Source organism: Myodes glareolus, chromosome 22, assembly GCF_982192425.1.
Source record: "Myodes glareolus chromosome 22, mMyoGla1.1, whole genome shotgun sequence".
NCBI lineage: Eukaryota > Metazoa > Chordata > Mammalia > Rodentia > Cricetidae > Myodes > Myodes glareolus.
This window is the reverse complement of record NC_142047.1, coordinates 14,876,024-14,899,622: the sequence shown is the minus strand read 5'-3', so window position 1 is coordinate 14,899,622 and position 23,599 is coordinate 14,876,024. Positions and strand designations below refer to the sequence as shown.

The 23,599-nt window shown below is 38.3% G+C and overlaps 1 protein-coding gene across 1 annotated transcript in view; it reads left to right on the top strand.

Annotated features, from left to right (window-relative positions):
• Itfg1 (integrin alpha FG-GAP repeat containing 1) overlaps nt 1–23,599 on the top strand; it is a 129,677-nt gene that overhangs the window by 79,061 nt on the left and 27,017 nt on the right. The window contains exon 11 of the mRNA XM_048434646.3: nt 22,715–22,865. Within this exon, the coding sequence (XP_048290603.3) occupies nt 22,715–22,865 (151 nt within the window). The remainder of the gene's footprint in view (nt 1–22,714; nt 22,866–23,599) is intronic.

Below are 23,599 nucleotides of genomic sequence, written 5' to 3'. Positions count from 1 at the left end.
CTTCCCCACAGTTTATCTAAACGTTATTTCATTGTTTACTTGAAAGCACCCTGAGTACCTCTAAAATACTTTTAGAAAACTGTAAGTAATCATTATATTGTGTCAGTGTTTTTGTGTGCTCTGTATGTGTGGACAAAAGAGCCATGAGTATAACTCTTACTTAACAATACAGTGACTGACATTGTGCTACCTGGAAGGTGTTACCACAAGATCACAGATTCCAGAGCAGCCTGGACTGTGTAACAAGATCTGTTCTTTTTGGAGAGAAGAACAAAAGCATAAATCTCATGAAAACAAAGGAACATAAAATTGCTTCATTATGGACATAGCTGTATTCACAAAATGATACATCTTAAATTCATTCAAACCTGATTTGTCATCCCTAGAGTATCATCCAAATAATTTTATTTTTCTTTAAAAGTTTTTAAAAATTTAAAAGTTTTGTCAATTTTTCTCTTTTAAACTTTCAAATACTTGACCTGCGTTCTTTAACTTTTAGCTTATAGTGATGGTAAAACACAGCAGATCAACTGACGCAAAATGAATTTACAGCAAGAAATCCTAATTTCCAAAGCAAGCATAGGAGTTGGTTTTGTTTTGTTTTGTTTTTATGTCTACTCCGGGCATGGTACACATCTTATCCCAAAAAAGGCTGAGGCAGGTGGAACTTGAGTTTAAAGTCAATGAGACCATGTAAGTTAATCCTATCTCTAAAAACAAATTTTAAGAAGTCTAGATAGTTTTATAAATGTAACTATTAGGAGCCTAGAGTTTAGTTTCTTATCTGATCTTTTAGCATAGATGAGATTGGATGGGTAAATTTCATCATATCTCAGTGTCAGTTGAACCACCAGGTGGGAAACATCCTAATTCTGCATTAAAAAGTCTTGGAAATACAGAATAAGAAAAGAAACATGGCATGTATTTGAATCATACCCCACATGGATTTACTTTTGTTTAAGAGTTATTTATAACTTTCCCTGGCCTCAAGACTGGCAGTGCTGTGAGTATCGGTGCTGAGTGGTGTGTCTAAGTCCCCAAGGATTGCCAGCTCAAGTGGAGATTTCCTTTTGCCTGTAATTTTTGGAAATCAGATAGGGAGCAATCAGAGTAGATGATTTGCTGTGAAAAACTATTTTGAGACCATGGTTCAGTTTCTTTTGTGCTTTTTATTGTTGTTAAGAAAAGGATTGCATTAATAGGCATGGTGATGCTGACCTGTAATCCCTCACTCAGAAGGTGGAGGTAGGAGGATCAGGAGCTAATGGCCACCCTTGTCTACCCAGTGAGTTTGAGGCTGACCTATATATGTGAGATTTTGTCTCCAAAACAATAAAATCCCTTTGTTGTGACTATTTGTTATAACAGCTAATAGGATTCGGGAAGTTTCACTGTCTAATTAATTGCAAGCCAATTGAACAAAGCTTCCTGGGTCTTCTTGGGCTTTTATAGGAAAAGAAAACCTAGAAGTAGTAAAGATAGCAAAGTCTAAGACTCATCCATGAGGAAATATTGTTCAATTCCACTAAGTAAGTAGCCAAATAGGATGTATTGCCTGAGAGCCAGACACATGAGTAAAAGCTCCTACACCCAAGGTTGGTGACCATTGTGAGTCCTAGGAACTGGAGACGGCAAGGTAACAACTAGAAACTGAGACTTTGTCAAAGACGTGATTCCTGGTAACTTCTGGTGTCAGTGTTGGCTAGTTAAACCGTCCAGTTGTAATCTGTATTTTCAACTGCAACCTCTGCTTTATGAATTAATTTAGCTTGATGTTGATAACCCTATCTCTCAGCAAGAAAGGATACCTTAGACTCCAGATGCTCTGTTTTGAAGGGAAAAGAGGTTTACACTACAGGTTCCTGCTTTTCTAACACTTGTTTTTTATTTTTACTATGAAAAATAACAGATTTTCTTCATCATTTAAAATAACACATTTCTAAATTTAAATGTATAGCTCATAGTTTCTATTTTAAGTAAAATTTTCCTTTATTTTTTCTATGGATATGGGAAATATACATGCTTCCTAACCTGCAACAAACATTATACAATAAGCATCTAATATACTTCCTGGGAATGTTTGCTGGTTTTTGGCAAAATTAATTGTGGTTAGCTATGTCACATACCGTGTTAGTGTTTCTAACTGTTCAAATGTTATTAAAAAAGAATAGCCTGTTTTTAATACTATAGCCTACATTATTTTCTCTTTGTTGCAGTGATCATATTTTTAAAGCATACAACAAAAATTTATTTTTAAGGAACTATTGAAATCACAACCCGCATCAAGAATTTTAACAGTCTCTTAGTTCTCTACCCATGAGTCACTCCTAATGATGGCATTTCACTTACTGACTGATTTTCCCACTTTGTTGATATAGTTATGTACACATAATTTCAAGATTTGATAGTTTCTTGGGTTAGCATTATGAACTGTGTCTTTTATCCTTTCTTAAGTTTATGTTATTTTACTGGGGAAGAAGGGCTGAGCAGCTGAGAGCACTTCCTGTTTCTACAGAGGACTTGATTTGTTTCTGAAGACCCACATGGTGGCTCATAGCTACCTATAACTCAGATTCCAAGAATTCAGTGCTCTCTTCTGGCCTTCATGGGCACTAGGCATGTGATGTATAGTCATATGTTGCTGAAAACACTCATACATAAAGTAATATTTGTAAATCTTTAAAAAATGTTTATGTCATTTTTCTAGGTAGATTCTCAAGTAACTCCCTAGAAAAGTTTCCATTCTCTAAGATCTTCCCAGTCTTAAAAGTCGTTTTATTTTTCTTAAAGTTCATTCACCATTGAATCTTTACTTACTTTTTCTGTTAGGAAACCTCATGTAATCTATTATCTGGTACAGATCACCTATGCTCTTCTGTTTAAGATCCTAGACTGGTGCTTCATTCAACTGTTGTCAAAGTTACTCTGTTGGGTCCAATTATGTCTTGTGTAACTGTCCTTTTTTTAATGTCTTCTCTTGGTTTTCTTTTAAGCTTGCACTAGAAAGGCCTTGATCTATTCTGCCTTTTTCGGCCCCTACCCTTTAATATTGTTTGCCCTTTTTCTTTTACACTGTGTTATAAAAAATTTTTTTTTGCTCAACTGAGAAACTATTTTTATTATAAAAGTGAATAAGACAAAACTAGGATTTATTGTCTTTGTTTATCGTGAACAGGACCTTCTGATGTGTCACTATCTTACCCCTCCGCACTTTCTGGCCCTCTCCCCTCTCTTTTTTGATCTGTGCTGAGGATCAAACCTACAAAATCACTCTACTACTAAATGTCATCCACAGTTCATAGCATCACTTCTTAACCAAGCAGCCTTGCATTTGCTGCATTATATCCAACTTGAACTTCATAGAATAGAGACTGCAGTTGGTGTGGTTTTGTCTGCCTCAGTGTACTTGCGATGGTTAGTTTTAAGTATCAACTCCACAACCCACAGATATCTGAAAGGAGGCTCTCAGTTGAGGAATTAGCTGGGTCAAGTTGGTCTGTGGGCACATCTTGTAAGGGATTGATAGGAAGACCCGCCTCACTGTACTGTGCCATTCCCTAAGTAGAGGCTCCCTGCCTGTGTAAGAGTGAGAGCGGCTAAGCAGACAGCATGGATATATGTTTCTCTGCTCTTGACTGTGATGTGATGTTACTAGCGGCTTGAGTTTCTGCCTTAACTTCCACTTAATGAGGGACTGTCACCTGTAATTGTAAGCCAAATAAACCCTTTGCTTACTTAAGTTATCTTTTGTTAGGGGATTTTATCATAGCAACAGAAACGAAAGTAGAACTGGGCCAAACCTTTTAATTTTTAAAAGATTTTTTTATACAATATATTATGATTACAGTTGCCCCTCCCCCAACTCCTCCCAGTTTCTCCCCATTTTCCCACCCACCCAAATCCACACTCTTTTTTTGTCACTCATTAGAATACAGATAGGTTCCTAAAATAACAATGGTAATAAAATAATTTTTTTTTTAAAAAAAAGGACAAAACAAACAGGAAAAAAAATGAGCCAAAGAAAGAAAGCACAAAAATACATACAGAAGTTGAGACACACACATTCACATACATACACCAAAAAAAAAGCAAAAAAGGGGGATTCATAAATATAAGCAAATGATTTGTAAAGTAATGTAAAAGGTAAGGTGAGGTAGGGGAAGGGGGAGGGGAAGGAAGGGAAAAGAGAAGAAAAGCAAGGGAAGGAAGAGGGAAGGGAAAGAAAGCTGTCCAGATCTTAAAAAAAAAAAAAAACAGAAAAAAAATAACATTGAGTTCACTTTGTGTTGGCCATCTACTGATGGATTTGGCCTGAGCTTAAGTCTGGTTTGTATACACAGTGCAGCTCTATTGGAGAAAACCAACTGTTCTTTTGTAAGCACTTATCAATTAGAGATAGCATCTATGCTAGGACGAGATGTGTGTCCACTTCCTCTCTCAGGACTAGAACCCCATGTGTCTTAGACCTATGCAGGCCCTGTGAGTGCTGCCGCAGTCTCTGCGAGTTCACACGTGCATCAGTTTCCTTGATGTACTCCATCCAACTGACTCCTACAGTCTTTTGGGCCCAAACCTTTGAACAACTGTGTATACTTGGGAAACAGTCACTAAAGGAAAACTATATAAAATTTAAAGATAACAGAATGAGCATAGATATTGAAAGCCAGCCACATTATTTGTGAAAATTTTAACACCCCTCAGCCATGGTAGCCTCATAAGCAGAACAAGTACAACAGGAGTAATGTTTTATACCTCACAGGATCGTAAGGTTCAAACTAAACAAGGTATCCTTGTTCTGTACCCAGCACATAGTACATAAGCAGCCTAGTGAGTGATGTGCTACTCCACACATGGTCTCAAACCCCGTGGGAAAGTGCGCATCTGAGCATCTAGTCACTGACTTACTTACTGCTCTGCACTTCCTCAGGGCAGGATCTAGATTCCCGCTCTGCTGAGACTCTGTAGAGCCACTCAAATAAAGAGCCCCTGCAGAGTAGCTGAAGCCTCTGTTAAGACTGAATCACCATCAGAATGTTCCCTCTAACTACCCTGATCCCTTGTCTTCCTCAAAGACAGTGGTCTATCTCTGTCCTCCTTCCTTGAAAGCCAAGCATGAGCAATCATTAGGTTAGCACTGTCCTACCTGAGCACCATTCTAACGCATGGGACTCAAACTCAAATGGCGTGATTGGTTGCTTTCCTTTTTAACCAGCACTGTGGGGCCAATGATCTAGACAGGCTAGAGACAAACTGATAGGTAAATGGAATCTGAGAGGAATCGGGAATAACTTGGGTATGGTGGCGCATTTGTTTAATCTTTGGGGGGTGAGAGACGCAATTTTTTAATCTTATTATCATTTAGGAGAGTCAGGAGATCAAGGTCATGCTCAACCACATAGCATGTTTGAACAGAGGAGCGAAGAGACTCTCACTCAAGTCTTGGGATAACACGACCCCCCAGGGACTCACAAGAGACTATCCTTGCTGCAATCACATGAGGTTTATTGACAGGACAGGAACCAGTGCACTGTAGCCAAAACTCATTTCCCATGTAGGGGTGGAGAGTTCAACCTTGAGTAGCTGGGAGAGGAGGTATTTAAGGGAAGAAACCACAGCCCAGTAATCAAAAGGGGGTAGGGAGGACATCATTGGAAAATTGCAAAAATACCAGTGATCATTGAAAAATTCCGAAAATACCAGTGATAATCACAAGGGGGGTAACTCCCTGTTTCTCAAGATTATAATCTAACTTTATCTTCAGCTAGACCCTGAAACAGAGTCACTGAACCGGCTAACCTAGATTTTTGGCTCTTCTCTTCCTGCTAGATTTTTGGCTCTATTTTTCCTGCTAGAGGGGTCTGGATTCATTCGGGTCTTTCAAAAGAAAAGATATAACTTACCTTTGAGTACAAAAATATGGCTGTATTATAGAGGAAGAACAGCATTGACCAGGGCCCAGACAGGTTGTCTGGCAGCATGTACATAAAATTGCAAGAAATAGTATGTATGACACATCTGAAATTCCGCTAAACAGTTGTCATTGTTTTTCTGTTCTTTTGCAGTAGAGAGTAATAATACTTGACCTTTAGGTTACTTTTAACTTTGGTTCTAAGTAAACTCCTATCACATATAGTTTTGATAATGTTCAATGATTTCATTTCTTTGGAATAAGTACTTCATTGAAAATTTTTTGAAATGTACATATGATTCAAGAAAATTTTGGGTGTCCTCCAGGTTTAAGAATGCTTCAGGGAAATCACCTTTCCCATCAATTAAGTAATATTTACTTCACTTGAGGGTATTTTGTTTATTGATGAGATGTTAAAATCACTATGTAGTTTTAGAAACAAAATTATCCTTCCATGAATTATATCAAGCACGTGGTATTTTTCAAAGATGTGTATCAAAAATAGCACACTCATTCCTCTCTTGAGTCTCCAGGGATCATAGAGTTATCGTGAGGTTGGCTTTGGGGAAGGCAAACATAGTTGACTTAGGAGTTAGTCTGACAGGTAGTTGAAGAATGCACTGAAATGCTTACTAGGATGTTGGCTAACTTTATGACACTATAATTATGGGAGCATTTCTGTGTTTAAAGAATGGCTACACTCTGCAGTGCAACTCCAAGTCACATCAGAGAGGTTAAGTTTTATCCATTTGTAGTAAACATTTTTGAGTGTGAAGAAAGTACTTTGTAAGGATACTATATAATAACATACTATCTGCTGAGGTAGAGTACATACAGTCATAACTAGAAGAATATATGATGTTCTCTAGATTGTGATTTTAATACTTTTTATATACTTTATTCATGTTTTATAATATTATCTAACATCAATTATAAATGTATCATTGAAAAGATATAATTTAATGATCTTTGTTATGATTGCAGTTTTGCATTGTTTTAGGGATTCTTTTTGCTGTGAAGAGACATCATAACCACAGAAACTCTTATAAAGGAAAACATTTAATTGAGGTGGCAGCTTACAGTTCAGAGGTTCAGTTATTATCAGTCCATTATCATCATGGGGTGGGGAGTATGGTGGCAGGCAGGCAGACGTGGTGATGGTAACATCTTGATCAGAAGGCAACAGAAATTAGACTCAGACACTGGATGGTGTCTTGAGCATTAGAAAATCTCAAGGCCCACCCCCACAGTGACACACTTCCTTCAACAAGGCCACACCTACTCCAAAAGAGCCTTACCTCCAGATATGCCACTCCCTTTGAGAGCCATTTTCTTTCAAACCACCACATAATATCCATCCCCATATTTAGTTTTAAGATTTATCCCCCCAAAAAGAAATCCTATTCCATAAGCCCTTATTTTCTAAACAGTAGGAAGCACTCCCCCAAATATCTGCCTCTATATATTTGCCTATTCTATCCCTGTCTCTATATTTGCCTATTTGAAACAAATGGAATCATAAAATATGTGACCTTTTATTATGTATCACTACCTAGAATAGCATCAAGTTGTGTATGTGTTTCCTAATGCCATAGTAAAAAGTTGCTACCAATATAGTATCTTTTTTAAAGTGTAAATTTATTTTACAATTTGGGAAGTCAGAGCTCTAAAATTGCTTTCACTGGGATGAAGAAAAAATAATCGTTTTCCTGGAGGTTATAAACCATTCTTTTCATCTTCAAAGCTAGCAACATGACATCTTGGTAAGAGTCAGGATTTCCAAACAGCAGAAACCCTAGGAAGGCTAAGGAGCAAGACATTGTAAAGTTTGACTGAACACTGTGCGCAGTGTGCATCATTAATACTCTAGAACTAGCAAGATGGAGATCCAGGAGAGCCAAGTCCAGAAGACAACAACAAGGACAGTGACATTGTAAGTTCCAGTTCAAAGCCCCATAGGATCTAGAAACCAGAAGAGTCAAAGTATCAAACCACACTTGAAGCCAAAAAAGACTCTACTCAAACAGGGAGAGCAACCTTCTTACACTACCTTTTTGCCCTGTTTGACTTCTTAATTGATTAAATGTATTTTCTCCAGCCTACTGTACCAGATGTTAATCTCATCCAGAAACAATCATAGAGATACACCCAGAGCAAAGCTTAACCAAATGTATGGGTATTCCATGACCTTGTTAGGTTGATACATAAATTAATCATCAGCCTTTCTGACTTCTACTTCTTCCTAGCTTCCTCTACTTTCCCCACACCCCATCTCCCTCTGTCTTCCTTCTCTCTCCCTTCCATTCTCTCCCCTCGTGTCCCTTGCCAACTTATTACTTCATAAGGATTCCTGTGGTCATCTGTGGGAAAATATTGTTTAGCCTACTAGAACCACCCTCTGGCTTTCCAAAGAGCCATACTTGTCCTGTCTGTAAAATACACCTACTTTCTGAGTATAGTGATGCACCTCAAATCTCAGCATTTGAGATTGTGAGATATGAGAATTAAAGTTCAAAGGCAACCTGGACCTTAGAGTAAGAGCCTGTCTCAAACAAAAAACAAAACAAAACAAAACAAAAAACAAAACACTCTTTCTCATGACCCTGACATTGTTTATAAAAGAAAACACTGAATTGGGGCTGACTTACAGGTTTAGAGGTTTAGTCCATTATCAAGGTGGGAAGCATGGTGACACACAGGAAGACATGGTGCTGGAGGAGTCGAGAGTTCTACATCTCATCTGAATCCATGGGCAGTAGAAAGAGAGAACCACTGGGCCTGTCTTGAGCTTTTGAAACCTCAAAGTCCAGCCTCCCCCCCCCCCCCCCCCCCCCCGCATATTTCCTCCAACAAGGCCACACCTACCCCAACTAGGACACCTTTTAATCCTTCTAAGCAGTGCCGCTTCCTGATGACTAAGCATTCAAATGTATGATTTGATTTGAATGGGGGAGGGGTCATTCTTACTCAAACAGCCTCAGGTGGTATCAATTTTCTAGGCAGTAATAAGGATTAAATAGACACCATATAAACAGGTCTTTGCAATTGGTCAGGTCATAATTTTAGTGCTGAAGGATATTAACATTTATTCTGATAAAATTATATAAATATGTGGTAAAATGGATAATGACTTCCAATGACATTCCTGTAATGTTTCTTCAGACTTAGAAAACATGTAACCTCTATGATAAATGCCGTTTTTTAGAGGTGATTGTGTCATTTGGGTAGAGGTTGTTTTGTGTTTCTTATTTGGGCCCAATGTAGCAGGTTCCTGAAAAGAAAGATGCTTGTGGTAATGTTAGGAAAGCAACGGGTGGAAAAAGGTGACCTGATTTGTGGCCATATGCTTAGAATAAGGACAGCTTGTAGAAACTAAAAGAGGCGAGGAATAAATTCATGCAGGCATAGTTTAACTTCTTATTTTCTCTTCTTATTTGTTTATTTTTATTTTTTTACCCTTAATTTCCCACTCTTGTCTTATTGCTTCAGCTGGTGCTTTAAGCACAGTGTTGAAACAGAGTAGGGATGGACAACCCTGCCTTGTCCCAGACTGCAGTGGGATTGCTTCAAGCTTTTCTCCATATAGGGTAGTGTTGGCTGTGGGCTTCTCACATACGACTTTTATTATGTTGAGGTGTGTTCCCTCTAGTTCTGCATTCTCTAGGAAAGTATGTTGGGTTTTTTTTTTTTTCAAAGGCTTTTTTCTGCATCTATTGAGAGATAATCATGCACCTTTTGTCTTTATATCTCTTTGTAACACGAATTCTAATTGTGCTTAATCAAAACCTGGAGTCAGATATTAGGGAGTGAAAGCTGAGAGGCCAGAGAAGCAGTGGCTGCTAGCCACTAAAGAGACCTTTTACCTCTACCGAATCCTCAGACCTAAAGGGTGATCCTGTCCTCAGACTATCTCCTCAGGTTGCATCTTCTAAATGACTGTTTCAGACTGCACCTCAGACTGCAATGACCTCCTGTCTCCTTCCACCGTATATTCCTCTCTCCGCCCAGTCATATCACTCCTGTCTCCACCTCTCTAGAGCTGGGATTAAAGGCGTAGGATCCCCAGTGCTGGGATCATCGTTGTGTGAGCTCTGTTTCTCTTTTGGACAGATTTCTATCTTGTATAGCCCAGGGTGGCTTTGATCTAACAGGGTGGCTTTGAACTCTGCCTCTGTCTCCTGAGTCCTGCAATTAAAGATGTATGGCCACCACTCCCTGGCCCCTAGTGGCTAAGCTCTGCACTCTGATCTTCAGGCGAGATGTATTTGTTAGACTGCAAACAAAATATCACTACATCTATTTATGTGGTTTATTGCATTTATTGACTTGCATATGTTGAGCCATTCCTGCATATCAAGGATAAAGGCAAATTGGTCATGGTTGATGATCTTTTTTGTATATGTCTGTATTCAGTTTGCAGGTGTTTCATTGATCTTTTTGAAATCTTTTTTAATTTAACAGGGAAGTTGGCCTGTAGGTTTTTTTATTTATTTGTTGTTGTGTCTTTACCTTGTTTTGGTAATTAAAGTGATACTCCTTCTATGGAGTTTGGGATTGTTCTTTCTATTTCTATATTTTAAAAAGTAGTTTAGAAAGGATTGGCTGAAGATATTTGGTAAGGATTGGCTGAAGATATTTGGTTTAATTCTGCTTTGAATCTATCTAGCAATGGACTTTTTTTCTTTTTTTATTGTTATTTTGAGCTATACAATTTTGTCCACTCCCCTCCCTTCCTCCCCTCTCCCCTTCTACCCACTCCCATGGCCCCCACACTCCCAAATTACTCAGGAGATCTTGTCTTTTTCTCCTTCCTATGTAGTTCCATGTATGTCTCTCTTAAGGTCATCTTTGTTGTCTGTGTTCTCTGGGGTTGTGGATTGTAGGCTGGTTTTTCTTTGCTTTATGTCTAAAAGCCACTTATGAGTGAGTACATATTATATTTGTCTTTCTGGGTCTGGGTTACCTCACTCAATATGGTTTTTTCTAGATCTATCCATATGCCTGCAAATTTCAAGATATCATTTTTTTACCACTGAGTAGTACTCACTCCATTGTGTAAATATACCACATTTTCATTATCTATTCCTTTATTGAGGGACATCTAGGTTGTTTACCCTGGGCTTTTTAGTTGGAAGGGTTTTTTACTACTATTTTGATCTCTTCATTTGTTGTGTGTGTCTTCTGTTATTTATTCATCTGTTATTGGTTTAATTTTGGTGCTTTGGCTGAATCTAGAACTTTATCCATTTCTTTAGGTTTTCCAAATAATAAGAGTACAGATTGTATTCCCTTTTTAAAAATTTAATGTTTGTTACAAAGTTTTCTCTGTTTGTTTCCAGTTTTGTTAATTTGCATCCTGTCTTTCTTTCTTTGGTCAGGTAGTCCAAAGGACCTGTGAGTCTTGTTCAAAGTACCAAGTTTTAGATTTGTTGTTCATTATATTGGTTTCTTTGTTTCTATTTCATTAATTTCTGCTCTGATTTTTATTATTATTGGGCTTGAATTTGGTTTATTCTTGTTTTTTACTTGTTTGAATTGTAGTCGTTAAGTAATAAATATTTGTGCTCATTCTGATTTTTTATCTAGGCAATTAAAACTACAAATTTCTCTCATACTGCTTTCAGTTTGTCCCAGAGTTTTTATTGTGTTATGTATTCATTTTCACTTTGTTCAGGATTTTTTTTTATTTTTGGATTTTTTTCTTTGACCCATTCACCATTCAGTAATAAGATGTTCAATCCATGAGAATTTGTGTTTTTTCTAGAGATTTGTTTGCTATTAAAGTTTTACAGCTTTATGGTCAATTGAGATACCCGAGAGTTATTTAAATCTTTCTGGATTTGTAGATTTGTTTGCTCCCAGGGTGTGGTCTGTTTTCGTGAAGCTTCAATGTGATACTTTGGTGTTTGGGTGGAATATCCTGTTGATACCTAAGTGCATCTGATGTATGATGTCATTTAATTCTAGTGTTTTTCTGCTTTTTTCTGGAAGGGGACAGATGACCTGTGTGCTGGAGAAAGTATGGTACTGAAATCACCTACCAGTATTGGGTTGGAGTTAATCTGTCTTTAATTCCATTAGTACATTTTTTTATGAAATTTGGCACAGGTGAGTTTGGTGAATATATATTTAGGATAATAATGTCTTCTTGGTCCGCTTGTTAGAATGAAGTGTACCCCTTTTCTCTTCTGATTAGTTTTCATTTAAGTATGTTTTGTCAGACATTAAAATAGTGACACCTCTTGTTTCTTGATCTCATTTGATTGAAGTCCTCTTGTCCGTCTCTAAGGCAGTGCCTATCTGTAAAGCAAAATGAGTTTCTTGCAGACAACAGCTAGCCTGTTTCTTTTGATTGGAAAGTTGGATCTGCTAATAATTCAAGTTATTATTGAAATGTGTACTGATTGCAGTCATTATGTTGTTGCGTTTTGGTGTTCTTTGTGTTTAGTAATTATGGCTTCATATTTCTTTCTACAGTCTCTTGGCTGTGCACCTTCCTCTCTTCAGCCTGAAATGTTGCTTCCTGTAATTTTCTTTAGGTTTGGTTTGTTGAATATAAATTTTTAGGCTGTTTATATTATGGAAAGTTTTTCTTTCTCCTTTAGCTAAAGCATATAATTTTTGCTGGGTATATTATTTTAGTTGGCTCCCATAGTCTTTTCAGACTTGGAATGCATTGCTCCAGCATCTTCTGACTTTCAAAGTTTCCATTGAGAAATCACCAGTTATTCTAATGGGTTTCCTTTGTATGAGACTTATGTTTTTCTGTTGAAGCTCTAAATACACTTTCGTTGTTATGTATGCTTACTGTTTTAACTATGATATACCGTGGGGATTTTCTTCTGTGTTCTTGTCTATTTGGTGTTCTGTGTGCTTCTTGTATGCTTGTTTCTTTCCTAAGTTTGGGGAAATATTCTTCTATGACCTTGTTGAAGATCTGTATAACAGCTCTGCAGTCCTAGAACTCACTCTGTAAACTAGGCTGGCCTTGAACTCACAGAGATCTGCCTTTTGGGATTAAAGGCATGTGCCGCCACCACCCAGCACCTGCTGGGTTTTTTCATCGTGGACATTTTATCATGGTTTTTATTTTTTTAACCTATTTTTATATTTTATATAAACTACTTTGTATTTCTTATAAACAAAATATTTTAGTCTTAGTTTTTTTTAACCAATCTATCTCTAGGTTTAAACTTTTTTTAATTTTTTTTTCAAAGTTTATTAAATTATGAAAGTTTCCATTTCCGTCCCTCCTCCCAACACCCTCCCACTCCCCACTCCCCCTCCTCCTCCCTCTCCATCCCTAAGAGCAGTCAGGGCTTCCAGCCCTGTGGGAAGTTCAAGTTCCTCCCCCCCCCTCCAGGTTCAGGAAGGTGAGTATCCAAACAGACTGGATCCCAAAAATCCAGTATATGCAGAGGAAACAAGTCCCAGTGTCATTGTCAATGGCTTTTCAGAAAAGCTCCAGGCCAGCCACATTCAGAGAATCTGGCCACATTCAGAAAATCTGGTTGGATCACATGCTTGTTCAGTCCCAGTCCAACTGGCCTTGGTGAACTCTCATTAGATCAGTCCCCTTGTATCAGTGGGTGATCGCACCCCTCGCGGTCCTGAGTTTTTTTTTTTCATGTTCTTCCTCCTTCTGCTCCTCATTTGGACCATGGGGGGCTCAGTCCGGTGCTCCAATGTGGGTCTCCGTCTGTATCGCCATCCATCGTCGAATGAAGGATCTATGGTGATAAGCAAAATCTTCATCAGTATGGCTATAGGCCAAGGCCAGTTCAGGCACCCTCTCCTCAGTCTAGAGAACAATCTGGGGATCTCTCCTTGGACCTGGAATCTCATTTATAATCAAGTCTCTTGTAAACCCTAAAATGACTCGCTTAGTTGAGATATATTCTTCCCTGATCCCATATCCATTCTTCCTCCCTCCCCCCATCTCAGTCCCCCGAGTTTTCCCCATTCCTCCCCTACTCCCTTCTCTCTAATCCTCTCCCCTTTCAACAACCCTCCCACCCAACCCACCCCCATGCATCCGAGGTTACCTGGGACTCTTGTCTATTTCCAATCTCCAGGAGGATAAGTACATGATTTTCTTCAGGTTCACCTTCTTATTTAGCTTCTCTAGGATCTCGAATAATAGGCTCAAAGACCTTTAATTATGGCTAGAATCCACTTATGAGTGAATACATACCATATTCCTCTTTTTGGGTCTGGCTTACCTCACTCAGTAAAGCATTTTCTATGTCCATCCATTTGCATGCAAAATTCAAGATGTCGTTGTTTTTTATCGCTGAGTAAAACTCTAGTGTATATATGTTCCACACCTTCTTTAACCATTCTTCTATTGAGGGGCACCTAGGTTGTTTCCAGGTTCTGGCTATTACAAATAGTGCTGCTATGAACATAGTTGAACAAATGCTTTTGTGGTATGATAGGGCATCTCTTGGGTATATTCCCAAGAGTGGAATTGCTGGGTCTTGAGGGAGGTTGACTCCCAGTTTCCTGAGAAACCGCCACACTGATTTCCACAGTGGCTGCACAAGTTTGCATTCCCACCAACAATGGATGAGAGTTCCCCTCTCTCCACATCCTCTCCAGCATAGGCTATCATTGGTGTTTTTGACATTAGCTAATCTGACCGGTGTAGAATGGTATCTCATAGTTGTTTTGATTTGCATTTCCCTGATTGCTAAGGATGTTGAGCATGACCTTAAGTGTCTTTTGGCCATTCGGAGTTCTTCTGTTGAGAATTCTCTGTTCAGATCAGCACCCCATTTTTTAATTGGGTTAATTAGAGTTTTATTGTCTAGTTTCTTGAGTTCTTTGTATATTTTGGAGATCAGGCCTTTATCTCATGAGGGGTTGGTGAAGATCTTCTCCCAGTCAGAAGGTAGCCTTTTTGTCTTACTGACGGTGTCCTTTGCTTTACAGAAGCTTCTCAGTTTCAGGAGGTCCCATTTATTCATTGATTCTCTTATTGTCTGTGCTACTGGGGTTCTACCTAGGAAGTGGTCTCCTGTGCCTATGTCTTGTAGGCTACTTCCCACTTTCTCTTCTATCTGGTTCAAAGTGGTCAGATTAATGTTGAGGTCTTTAATCCATTTGGACTTGAGTTTTGTGCATGGTGATAGATATGGATCTACTTTCATTCTTCTACAGGTTGACATCCAGTTATGCCAGCACCATTTGTTAAAGATGCTTTCCTTCTTCCATTGCATACCTTTAACCCCCTTGTCAAAAATCAAGTGTTCATACGTTTGTGGGTTAATATCTGGGTCTTCTATTCAATTCCATAGGTCGACTTCTCTGTTCTTATGCCAGTACCAAGCTGTTTTCAATACTGTTGCTGTGTAATAGAGTTTGAAGTCAGGGATGGTTATACCTCCAGACGTTCCTTTATTGTATAAGATTGTTTTGGCTATCCTGGGTTTTTTGTTTTTCCATATAAAATTAATTATTATTCTCTCAAGGTCTGTGAAGAAGTTTGATGGGATTTTGATGGGGATTGCATTGAATCTATAGACTGCTCTTGGTAGAATTGCCATTTTTACTATGTTGATCCTCCCAATTCAAGAGCAAGGGAGATCTTTCCATTTTCTGGTATCCTCTTCAATTTCTTTCTTCAAAGACTTAAAGTTCTTGTCAAATAGGTCTTTCACTTCCTTGGTCAGAGTTATCCCAAGATATTTTTTGCTATTTGTGGCTATCGTGAAAGGTGAAGTTTCTCTGATTTCCCTCCCTGCTTCTTTATCCTTTGTGTATAGGAGGGCAACTGATTTTTTGGAGTTGATCTTGTATCCTGCCACATTACTAAAGGTGTTTATCAGCTGTAGGAGTTCTTTGGCAGAGTTTTTGGGGTCGCTCATGTACACTATCATATCGTCTGCAAATAACGAGAGTTTAACTTCTTCCTTTCCAATTCGAATCTCCTTGATCCCCTAATGTTGTCGTATTGCTATTGCTAGAACTTCTAGCACTAGATTGAAGAGGTATGGGGAGAGTGGACAGCCTTGTCTTGTTCCTGATTTCAATGGAATGGCTTTGAGTTTCTCTCCGTTCAGTTTGATGATAGCTGTTGGCTTGCTGTAAATAGCTTTTATTATATTTAGGTATGATCCTTGTATCCCCAATCTCTCCAACACCTTTATCATAAAGGGATGTTGGATTTTGTCAAATGCTTTTTCAGCATCTAATGAGATGATCATATGGTTTTTTTCTTTCAGTTTATGTATATGATGGATTACATTGATGGATTTGCGTATGTTGAACCAGCCCTGCATCTCTGGAATGAAGTCTAATTGATCATAATGGATAATTTTTGTAATGTGTTCTTGGAATCAGTTTGCCAGGATTTTGTTGAGAATTTTTGCGTCGATGTTCATGAGTGAGATTGGCCTGTAATTCTCTTTCTTGGTTGTGTCTTTATGTGGTTTTGGTATCAGGGTAACTGTAGCTTCATAAAAAGGGTTTGCAATGACTCTTCTGTTTCTATATTGTGAAATACCTTAAGGAGTATAGGTATCAGCTCTTCTTGAAAGTTCTGGTAGAATTCTGCATTGAAACCATCTGGCCCTGGGCTTTTTTTGGTCGGGAGGTTTTTGATAACAGCTTCTAATTCTTTGCGACTAACAGGTCTATTTAGATTGTTCACCTGGTCTTGATTTAACTTTGGTAAATGGTATTTATCTAAAAACCAATCCATTTCTCATACATTTTCCAACTTTGTGGCATATAAACTTTCGTAGTAAGATCTAATGATTCTCTGAATTTCCTCTATGTCTGTTGTTATGTCCCCCTTTTCATTTCTGATCTTATTAATTTGAGTGTTCTCTCTCTGCCATTTGATTAGTTTGGCTAGGGGTTTGTCAATCTTGTTGATTTTCTCCAAGAACCAACTTTTTGTTTCGTTGATTTTTTGGATTGTTTTCTGAGTTTCTATTTTGTTGATTTCAGCCCTCAGTTTGATTATTTCCAATCTTCTACTCCTCCTGGGAGAGTCTGCTTCTTTTTTTCCAGAGCTTTCAGGTGTGCTGTTAAGTCTCCAATATGTGCTTTCTCCGTTTTCTTTAATTGGGCACTTAGTGCTATGAACTTTCCTCTTAGCACTGCTTTCATTGTGTCCCATAGATTTGAGTATGTTGTGTCTTTATTTTCATTAAATTCAAGGAAGACTTTAACTTCTTTCTTTATTTCTTCCTTGACCCAGAGATGATTCAGTAGTTGACTGTTCAACTTCCACACGTTTGTAGGCTTTCTGGTGTTAGAATTGTTATTGAATTCTAACTTTATTCCATGGTGATCCGACAAGACACAGGTGGTTACTAATCTTTTTTTGTATCTGTGGAAGTTTGCTTTGTTACCGAGTATGTGGTCAATTTTCGAGAAGGTTCCATGAGCTGCAGAGAAGAAGGTATATTCTTTCCTATTTGGGTGGAATGTTCTATAGATATCTGTTCAGTCCATTTGATTCATTACCTCTATTAATTCTCTTATTTCTCTGTTGAGTTTCTGTTTGATTGACCTGTCCATTGGTTAGAGAGGTGTGTTGAAGTCTCCTACTATTAGTGTGTGTGGTTTAATGACTGCCTTGAGTTCTAAAAGTTTTTCTTTTACATAAGTGGGTGCTTTATATTAGGGGCATAGATATTCAGGATTGAGACTTCCTCCTGATTAATTGTTCCTGTTATGAGTATAAAATGTCCATCTCCATCTCTTCTGATTGATTTTAGTTTGAAGTCAGTTTTGTTAGATATTAGAATGGCCACGCCCGCTTGTTTCTTAGGTCCATTTGCTTGAAAAACCTTTCCCAACCCTTTACTCTGAGTAGATGTCTATCTTTGTGGTTGAGGTGTGTTTCTTGTAAACAGCAGAATGTTGGATCCTGTTTTCGTATCCAATCTCTTAGTCTGTGCCTTTTTATAGGTGAGTTGAGTCCATTAATATTAAGTGATATTAATGACCAGTGGTTGTTGATTCTGGTTATTATTTTTTAGTGTGTGTGTGTAGTAGAGTTTGTGTGTTTTCTTCTTTGAGTTGTGGTTGTGAAGGGTCGCTAAATGTCTGGGTTATTGTAGGCAGTGATGGCAATGTTGGATTCCTTGGGTTGTGATTTTCCTTTTATTATACTTTCTGTAAGGCTGGATTAGTGGCTACGAATTGTTTAAATTTATTTTTATCCTGGAATATTTTGTTTTCTCCGTTGAAAGTGAATGATAGCTTGGCTGTGTATAGTAGTCTGGGTTTGCATCCATGGTCTCTTAGTTTCTCCAGTACCTCTATCCAGGATCTTCTGGCTTTCATGGTTTCCATAGAGAAGTCCGGTGTAAGCCTGATAGGTTTACCTTTATAAGTTACTTGACCTTTTTCCTTTGCAGCTCTTAATATTCTTTCTTTAATCAGTATGTTTTGTGTTTTGATTATTATATGGCGAGGGGATTTTTTTTTGATCCAGTCTATTCGGTGTTCTGTATGCTTCTTGAACCTTCATAGGAATATCGTTCTTTAGGTTGGGAAAGTTTTCTTCTATAATTTTGTTGAATATATTTTCTGGGCCTTTGATCTGCAGTTCTTCTCCTTCTTCTATCCCTTTTATTCTTAGATTTGGCTTTTTTATTGTGTTCCAGATTTCTTGAATGTTTTGTGATGAGAATTTGTTGGATTTGCCGTTTTCTTTGACTAGAGCATTTATTTTCTCTATGGTATCTTCAGAATCTGAGATTCGTTCTTCTATCTCTTGTTCTATTGGTTATGCTTGATTCTGTAGTCTCTGTTCATTTACCTAGGTTTTCCATATCCAGCCGGTTCTCGGTTTGTGTTTTCTTCATTGCCTCCATTTCAGTTTTCAATTCTTGAACTCTTTCCTTTACCTGTTTGATTGTTTTTTCTTGGTTTCTCAGGGTATCATTCACGGATTTACTTATTTCTTCAAACTTTTTGTTATATTTCTCATCCATTTCTATACTCATTTCTTTAAACTTTTTGTTATATTTCTCATCCATTTCTTTAAGGGAGTTATTCATATCCTGTTTAAGGGACTCTATTGCTTTCATAATGGCACTTTTTTCCACTTCTTCTGGGTTAAGGTCTTCAAGTCCTTCTATTGTAGGGTCCTTGGGATCTGGTGTTTTCATGTTGTTTTTCAGATTGTTGGATGAGGTCTTGCCTTGGCGTCTGCCCATCTCTTACTTCAAATGCTCTCTATTGGAACTTCTGGTACCGGGTCAGGTTCCCTTCTTGGGCAGGGACTTCACTGACAGAATGCCCTCCTTTCCTCAGGCAGGCTATTGAAGCACAGGCACTCCCTCTTTCCGGGATGCACTTGCAATGCAGGCTCAGCTAGCAAGGCAGCTGAGCTGGGGAAATTTTATGGCCTCAGGGGGAAGGGAGAAATATAGGAATTCGTACCTGGATGGGAGCTGGGATGGCAGGTGGGAGGGGGGAGCCAGCACTGCAGGGTGACCTGGGAGTCTATCTAGGTTTAAACTTTTGATATTTCATACCAATTTTGAGTTGGTTAAAGCCCACCATCTTACTTCTTATTTTCCTTTTTCTACTATGATTTTAAATAGTTTTTATGATTTAATTTTGTCCTTTTTGTTATAAATATTACTTTATATTACTATAACTATTACTTTAGTGAATGTCTTAGATTTTTTTTAGACCACCTTTAAATTTTATCTTCAATAATACTACATGTCACTGATAGTTCTAGAACTTTTCAGCAGTGTGTGCTTGGCCTCTTCCAACTTCGTACTGTTTCCTCTGCTGACGTTATTAGTGCTGTCCTTTAAAGAGATGCAGTTTGCTTAGGCATTTCCTATCTGCCTTCACACTTGACCTTGTGTGCACTCATTGCTCTTCATTGCCTTATATGGATCTGGGTTGTTATCTGGTATTGTCTTTAGTCAGCCTGATAGACACCCTTTAATATTAATTAAGATGCCATAAAAATATTGACAAATGACCATACAAATATCTATAAAACTCTTGATGAAAAACACTGAACACAAAATTTTTTAAAGAATGGGAAGAAGTGCTAACAAAAATATCAAAGCCACAACAATAAATATTCTGAGAAAACTCCACTAGCACATTAAATAATCCCAAGATTTCAGAAATGGAATTATGTGAAGTTACAAAGCTGCTTTGCAACAAAGGAAATATTTGCCATTGAAAAGACAGCTTGTCGTATGCAAATAAGTCTTTGCCAACTACACATCAGACAGGTGATTATTATCTAGAAAAGAACAACAGAAACTAAACCTTCAAATTCCTAGTCATCCAGTCAATAAATGACTGATGAACTGGAGAGTTGGTTCTCAAAAGCAGACATACAGGAGTTGGAGAGATTGCTCAGTTTTTATAAATCCTTGCTACTCGTTCACAGGACAAACCTGGTTCCTAACACCTACCTCAAGGGCTTTTAACTGCCTCTACCTCCATTCCACGTATGCAAGCACATGTGTGCACATGCATGTGATAGTACATACACGCACACACACACACACACAGAAAAGTAAATCGTTTTCTACATTTTTAAATTTTTAATTAAAATCTAATTACATCCCTTCACCCTTCCCTTTACTCCCTCCAGTCCCTTCCATGATCCCATCATATTGATGGCGTCTTTTTTGGTCATTATCAGTACACACACACACAAACAGACCGACAGAGAGAGGGGGCGGGGATGAGAAGATGATGAAGTGTGATAAATTATATTACAACCTGCTAAGTCTGTTTGGCGTTGCTCGTATGTTTCAGGATTGACCATTTTTTATTGAAAAACCAGTTAGGTAGGTGGCCTCATCCCTGGGAGAGATTTAATTCTTCCTCTCTTGGAAGTCATTAATTGCCTATTGGTCTTTGTCTATGGGTGAGGGCGGGCCCCAGTGAGATTTCTCCCACATCAGTATGTCTGCTTATGTTGTCATTGCTCAGATTTTCTTTAGACAGTCATTTTGCTGAAATATTGTGGGTGTGGCTTCCTTATCATTTCTTTCTTTTTTTTCTTTTTGTTTTGTTTTTCAAGACAGGGTTTCTCTGTGTAGCATTGGTGCCTAATCTGGAACTAGCTCTTGTAGAACAGGGTTGCCTCGAACTCTGCCTGCTTCTGCCTCCCAAATGCTGGGATTAAAAGTTTGCACCACCACCACCACCCTGCCCTTCCTTGTCATTTCTAAAAGACAGGCTCACAGCAGACTTCCTGGTTCTCTGGGTCTTTCAATCTTTTCACCCCCTCCTCAATGTTCCCTGAGCCTTAGGTGTAAAAATTGTGTTGTAGATGAATCTGCTGGGATTGGGCTTCCCAGATCAGTTGCCAGTAACCCTTGCGGTTTTCTCTAATGGGCTCTGTGAAAGCTATTCTTACCTGTGAGTACAAGAATAAGCTTTAGAAAGCAATTGGGGATAATCCTGTTCTAGTTGTCCTCTAAGGCGCCAGACTTCACTAGCGCGCTGGGTAGTTAGATGCTAAAATCAATGACAGATTACTGGTATAGTGGAGTTGCTATTGAAAGTGACCAGCCAGGGGGCTGAGAGATAAACATGATGCAGTGTCTATGGAGGGAGTTTTCAATGCGTTTCAAAACTTCTGTCTTCCCTTAGATTATATATATTTTCTCTGTGAATGTGCTATATTATGTAAAGGAAGAATGTTTTAGAATATATGTAACAGAACCTAACTGGGTTTGGTGTTTTTGTTTTGAGGGAAATAGAGATACACATCCACATTTATTGCTGTATTATTCTCAATGTATTTCCTATTTCCATGTACTTGCATGTGCCTAGCAGTCTTAAAAATATACACACCAATGTATTTATAGTGGTTATCTGTGAAAAGAAATTATATTTTCTTTTTTCAAATATTTCTGTTATCTGAATTTTATAATAGTTCCCATAGTCATTTTGGAAATAAAACCAATCTTTAAATGGTGTACTATGTATATAATTGCCAAAAATACAAACAAACTAAATCAAGACCATTCCCCCCTAGGTTTCAGAAGCATATGGATCAAAGTTTTTCTCTGTGAGGTTTAAATGAAATGTTACTTTTAAAAGTAAGGCATTGACTCTCCCTATATGAAACACATATTAACAGTAAGAGGCATTTTAAGTTGTATGATTTCACTAAAAGTTTCCATAGATTATTTATGTAGACTATTGCTTTACACTATGATTTACAAGACTTTGGGAATTAAAGAGTCTCAAATTCAAATATTCATTGATCATTAATACACGTCTGTGTGAGATTTAAGGAGATGAGAGCGGAGATCTGTTCACTTTAAAAAGAGCACTGATCAGACCAAAGAAGCACGTGTCTGTTTTGGTGAAACAGTGAGTTTATTGAGGATACTTAGAGGATCATAGGTGGGAGGGAGTGACTAACTGGAGCATGGGTGGCTCAAGCACAGCTCCAGACCAAATAGCCCACCCACTACACGTAGTGACTCACATAAGCCATATCACTGGAGCCCTCCTGACAGCTCTCCTCTCCCTAGCAATTCCTGACCTTTGTAGATTTCATTTTCTTATTGAGTCTTATGAGCCTCCTCCAGGAGAGAATACTTCAATTTGAGAGGATACCTGCACATCTAAAATGTTACCCCAATAACTTAAAATGCAAGGCAGAGAGGATAACAATAGAAACACGAAGGCGGGATGGATGTAGAAGCTCTACACTAAAGGGGACAGAGCATTTCTCATCGCAATGTAGTAATCCCAGAAAACTACACAGTGTCTGTATGACAGGCACAGCTGCTGCTGCACAGCACCGATTTTAACTGAATCCTCTTGTCTGTCACACAGCAATCAGCAAGCCTTTTTACTGGAGAATGTCCCGTGCAATAACGCAAGCTGTGAGGAAGTGCACCGGATGTTTAAAGTCTACTGGGACCTATCAGGCCTAAATCTAATCAAAGATGCCATGGTTGCCACCTTTTTTGATATCTATGAAGACGTGAGTTCAGAACTGTCCTATGTCTTTAAGAGTTTAATTGCTATCTATGTCATCTCACTGTAGCTTCAGAAAATGGAATGAGAATGATTCATTAAAGAAAATCTCTTCTAATGTTCAATAGGTGTGGGGCTGACTACCGATAGTGATAGTTATCTCTGTAGTTGACTATATGGAAGTGTTATCTCTTCTTGTGCTTATTTGGAATAGACTGCTGTAGAATTGTGCTTTAAGACTAGTAGATCTACATGTTCATCCACGGATCCAAGAACCAACAGGTACCAGCACACACAACAAGGGAGTGCATTCACTACATTTGTCAACTGGAACATGGCATTTGCTGACACTTTCCTGGCTCTGTCACTAGTTGCTAAGTGAGCTGGTGGAAGGCTCTGTAGGTGCTTGGCATCTACCTTTCTAAAAAGAAAGCGAGTTTGCTACTTTGAAGAAGAAAAGAGAGGGAGCTAAAGGCTGGAGAGGTGGCTCAGAGATTAAGAGCACCGACTGTTCTTCCAAAGGTCCTGAGTTCAGTTTCCAGCAACCACATGGTGGCTCACAACCATCTATATTGAGAAGTGGTGCCATCTTCTGGTGTGCAGGCAAATACGTGGACAGAACACTGTAAACGTAATAAATCTTTAAAAGAGAAGAAGAAAAGCTTTTGAAGAATATAAAGTTAATTTATCCACATACATCCTTACAGATTGTTTACTAAGAAAGTAAAGGTCCATCGGGAC